The 4,993-nt window shown below is 40.6% G+C and overlaps 1 protein-coding gene across 1 annotated transcript in view; it reads left to right on the forward strand.

The window, feature by feature from the left end:
* Positions 1 to 2,557, forward strand: part of triobpb (TRIO and F-actin binding protein b) — a 16,106-nt gene extending 13,549 nt beyond the window's left edge. Inside the window, exons 11-12 of the mRNA XM_037689482.1 lie at positions 1,820 to 1,906; positions 2,340 to 2,557. Of these exons, the coding sequence (XP_037545410.1) occupies positions 1,820 to 1,906; positions 2,340 to 2,501 (249 nt within the window). The 3' untranslated portion in view covers positions 2,502 to 2,557. The remainder of the gene's footprint in view (positions 1 to 1,819; positions 1,907 to 2,339) is intronic.
* Positions 2,558 to 4,993: the final 2,436 nt, after the last annotated feature.

Raw genomic sequence — 4,993 nt, forward strand, 5'->3', positions numbered from 1 at the left:
TGCAGAAAGAGGTGAGGACTGAGCTTCCCAGACCAGCTCATCTCAGCCGCCTGAGGAAGTAGAGTCTCTGGGCTTTTTCAGATCCTCCTATGTTCTGGTGGTGGGGTGTGTGTGTGTCTTTGTTCCTTCTGAAGTCCACGACCATCTCCTTTGTCTTCTTCACATTGATGTGAAGGTTATTCTCTCTGCACCAGCTCTCCAGGTGTTCCACCTCCTGCCTGTAGCTGGACTCATCGTTGTTTGTGATGCATCCCACCACCACTGTATCATCTGCAAACTTTACAATGTGACAGCCTGGATGTGTAGGTGCACAGTCATACGTGAGCAGAGTGAACAGGAGGGGGCTCAGCACACATCCCTGAGGGGAGCCAGTGCTGAGGGTTGTGATGGAGGAGGAGATGTTGTGGATCCTCACTGACTGTGGTCTGTTTGTTAAGAAGTATAGTACCCAGTTGCAAATGGAGGGGCTTAGTCCTAGTGTGAGTAATTTGTCCATCAGGGTTCGGGGGATCATGGTGTTGAAAGCAGATGTGAAGTTCACAAAGAGCAAACGGACGTAAGAGGTTTTCTGCTCCAGGTGGGTGAGAGCAGTGTGGACCACAGAGGAGATGGCATCTTCTGTTCGGTTCTTGTGGTATGCATACTGGTGAGGGTCCTTGTTGATGGTTGTTTTGATGTGGGTCATAACCAGTTTTTCAAAGCATTTAGCGACTATCGGGGTGACTTGGACTACTGGTCAATAGTCAGACCAGTCACTGTAGAGCTCTTTGGGACTGGGATGATGGTGGCGGTCTTCAGGCAGGTGGGAACTGTTGCCAGGGTGAGTGAGGAGTTAAAGATGTCTGCCAGCACCTCACAGAGCTGATCAGCACATTCTTTCAGCACGTCCCCGGGATGTTGTCTGGGCCGGTCGCTTTGTGAGGATTAATCCTCCTGAAGGTACTCCTTACTTCTGCTGAGGTCATCTCCAGCTCTCACTGGAGCAATTCGCAGCTGAGTGTGAAGCGGCTGGGTTGAAAATCAGCACCTCCAAATCTGAGGCCATGGTCCTCAGTCGGAAAAGGGTGGATGGCTCTCTTCAGGTTGAGGGTGAGGTTCTGCCTCAAATCGAGGAGTTCAAGTATCTGGGTTTTGCATTAATGAGTGAGGGAAGAATGGAGCGTGAGATTGACAGATGGTGCACCGTCGGCAGTATTGCGGACTCTTTGCCGGTCTGTTGTGGTGAAGAGAGAGCTAATCTGTAAGGTAAAGCTCTCTGTTTACCGGTCGGTCTACGTCCCTGGTGCCACACTCTAATCAGCTAATTAACTCAAAACACTAGTGTAAGTATTTTTATCTAGACTGACCCTGGGTTTTTTGATCTGCTCAGAGACGGGATCATAATGAAATTATGACCCGGTTCTGACTGGTTTAAATGGGGTCAGCAACTCTAAAAAGAGTCTCCCAGGGATTCAATAACTATCAAGGAATAGAGGTTTTATTTTATTTATTTATTTATTTGCTCGCTCATTACATAGAAAGGCTTTTTAAGCATCGTCTCATTTTTTCCGTACACCAACAACTAATGAAAAACCCAAATTCAATATAATGTCAGTTATAATCATCAACATTAAAATAAATAAACACTTGAAATATATCAGTCTGTGTGTAATGAATGAATATAATATACAAGTTTCATTTTTTGAATGGAATTACTGAAACCAACTTTTTCACGATATTCTAATTTTATGACCAGCATCTGTATTGTGTTTGGGGAAATAAATGTACACATTTTCTACATACTTCTTTCTTTTGTGTTTAATTCGCTTTTGTTTTGCAGGTTCTCCTCAGAATGAAAGAGAACGAGATCGAATATTTACACAAAGAGATCAGCTGTCTGAGGAACGAGCTACAATTTCTCAACGCGGTATTGTTTCTGTTGGTTTATTCGTTACAAATGCTGTATGTACATTTTATTTTATTTTTCTGTTTATAAATGCAAATTAAACACATTAGCATGTAGAATAATTCACCTCTTCCCCCAGTTCAGTCCAATCTAATCTTTCCCCCAGTACAGATGTAGTCCTCCATAACTTACAAACTGTTAGTCCTGATCCTGGCAGTTGTACTTCATTACTAAATTATGTTCCAACTCCACCAAAGTTCTCTGCCGTTAAGTGCTTCTTCAGTTTGAGCTAGGTGATATAAAGAAATTTGATGTAGAAGAATCATTTGTAGGCTGTAGTTTATAAACCACAAAGTTTAGGTTTGTTTGGCAGCACATGTGACGTCACGCCATGTTTGCCTGAAGACTCACTGATAAGTTTGGATGATGAAGATCTTTACTCGTTGCTGTGCAGGAAAAACAGCTGGCCTGTGAGCGATACGCAGAGGTGCACGTGGAGCTGAACGGGATGAAAGGCCGAACCGAGCGGGAGATTCAGAGTCTGAAGGAGCACCTGAGGCTGGCCATGGCTGCTCTGCATGAGGGACAAAAACTGGGGAACAGCCTGGACCACTGAGAAGCTGCTGCTGGTACTAATGCTGTGATAGTGGGAGTCAGACGCCATAATACAGGCTAAGAAATTTGAAGAGACTTTTTTTTTTTTCTTAAGTTTTTATTTTTTCTCTTTCTGTATTTGACTTTCTTCAGTCGCTGTGGTGACGGAGTCAGATATTTGTACAGAACTCTTGTGTCAGCGTCTTAATGACTTGGCTTTCAATAAATCTGCCAATGAGAAGCCAATAGTTTAATTACACTGGGCCTTATGTGATATATTAAAATGCACTTTTTCCATTTTATTATTGACTTATGGGAGCGCAAGCTAGTATAAACACACATTTGGTCTTGAAACTGGAACATGTGTTTAGATTTGTTTTCTTCAGAAGCATTGTAGATAAAGATGTCATACTGTATCGACTTGTTTTAGATCTGCTGTTATTGGCTTTCAGTTATGTTTTATCTACTTCAGGAAAATGTCACACATTTCTAAAGAATTTGAAGCTTAATATTTACTGTAGTTATTTTTCTACAAACCCTTGCGTTATTTTCTGATTTGTAAACGTGGAAAATACATTGGGATTCAAAAATGACAAATATAGCTCAATGTCTTAAGCAGAGTGAATGGGGAAATGGATTTCTGATTGAGCAGAGAGAGATTCAGACATGTTTTATTTGTGGTTGCTTAGTAAAGCTGTTGATCTGGCAAGTTTCTGTATTTTCAACACAAGGATGAGAAGTCTGGTTTCCTCATCACTTCTTGGCATAATCTGTATGTGCCAGCACCACAACAAACGACAGGTGTTGCATCAATGAGCCAATTGTTTTTTATACATAATGTATATTTCTTACTGATTAAAAAGTATTGTGACACAATGATTTCACTACCTACTTTTTAAAAAGCATTTTGATATTTAATGTATTATAAAGCCAGTGTGATTTTTGTAAATTATACGCATTTTTGCAATCAATAAACTGACTTGAGCAGGAAAGAAGTCCGTCAACATCTGGTTAAAGACTAAAAGAACAGTGGTGCCCTTGTTTCTTTATTTAGATAATGTAACTACATGTATTCACTTTTAGATAATCTTATTTTCATTGCACTGAAAAAAAAAAAGATTAGTATTATTTTAATTGCAGCAACGTCTATTATAAAAAACAACAACAAAATCACTAAAATATCCCAATTTACATTTTAAAATCGTAATAATAAAAATATTTAATGTACACAATTTAAGATAAGAATTTAGGATTGTAAGATTCAAAATGTACTAAAATCAGAGAGAGGTGCCATAAAGCATCTGCAAGCAGTCCACAGCCTGAGGGGGAAAAAGCCATGTTTCAGTCTTTGTGCAGGCCGTGATGGGAGAAACAGCAACGGACCAGTGACTGTCCTGGGTGAGTTGGGTTCTTCAAGATTTTTGCACGACTCTGTAAACTGGTTGAATGGGTGTCTTCTAACCTGCGAAGAATAGATCTGATTCACTGAGCTGTTATAATGACTTGCTGCAAGTTCTTCCTGTCTGCAGCATTGCAGCTTCAATACCACACTGCAACACAAAATGTCAGTGGATTCAATGGTGCATGATGTTGTTAGGATCAAATTATTGTCCTTTCACCGTACTCCCAGAGTGTGGACTTGCAGGTGCTGGTCATAAAATAAGAATATCATGAAAAAGTTGATTTTATTTCAGTAATTCCGTTCAAAAAGTGGAACTTGTATATTATATTCATTCATTACACAGACATATATTTCAAATGTTTATTTTATGTTGATTATTATAACTGACCAAACCCCAAATTCAGTATATCAGAAAATTAGAATATTAAGACCAATTTTAAAAAGGATTTTTAGAAATGTTGGCCAACTGAAAAGTATGAACATAAAAAGTATGAGCATGTACAGCATCAATACTTAGTTGGGGCTCGTTTTGTCTGGATTACTGCAGCAATGCAGCGTGACATGAAGTGGATCAGTCTGTGGCACTGCTCAGGTGTTATGAGCCCAGGTTGCTCTGATAGTGGCCTTCAGCTCTTCTGAGTTGTTGGATCTGGTGTATCACATCTTCCTCTTCACAATACCTCATAGATTTTCTATGGGGTTAAGGTCAGGCGAGTTTGCTGGCCAATTAAGAACAGGGATACAATGGTCCTTAACCAGATTCTGGTAACTTTGGCACTGTGTGCAGGTGCCAAGTCCTGTCGGAAAATAAAATCTGCATCTCCATAAAGTTGGTCAGCAGCAGGAAGCATGAAGTGCTCTAACCTCCTGTTGGACAGCTGTGTTGACCTTGGACCTCAGAAAACACAGTGGACCAACACATGGCACCCCAAACTATCACTGACTGTTTAAACACTGGACCTCAAGCAACGTGGATTTTTTGCCTCTCCTCTCTTCCTCCAGACTCTGGGACCTTGATTTCTAAAGGAAATGAAAACTTCCTTTCATCAGAGGACCACTCAGAAGCAGTCCAGTCCTTTTTGTCTATAGCCCAGGCGAGACACTTTTGACGT

Source organism: Nematolebias whitei, chromosome 15 (genome assembly GCF_014905685.2).
Source record: "Nematolebias whitei isolate Nwh7 chromosome 15, NemWhi1, whole genome shotgun sequence".
NCBI classification, from domain to species: domain Eukaryota; kingdom Metazoa; phylum Chordata; class Actinopteri; order Cyprinodontiformes; family Rivulidae; genus Nematolebias; species Nematolebias whitei.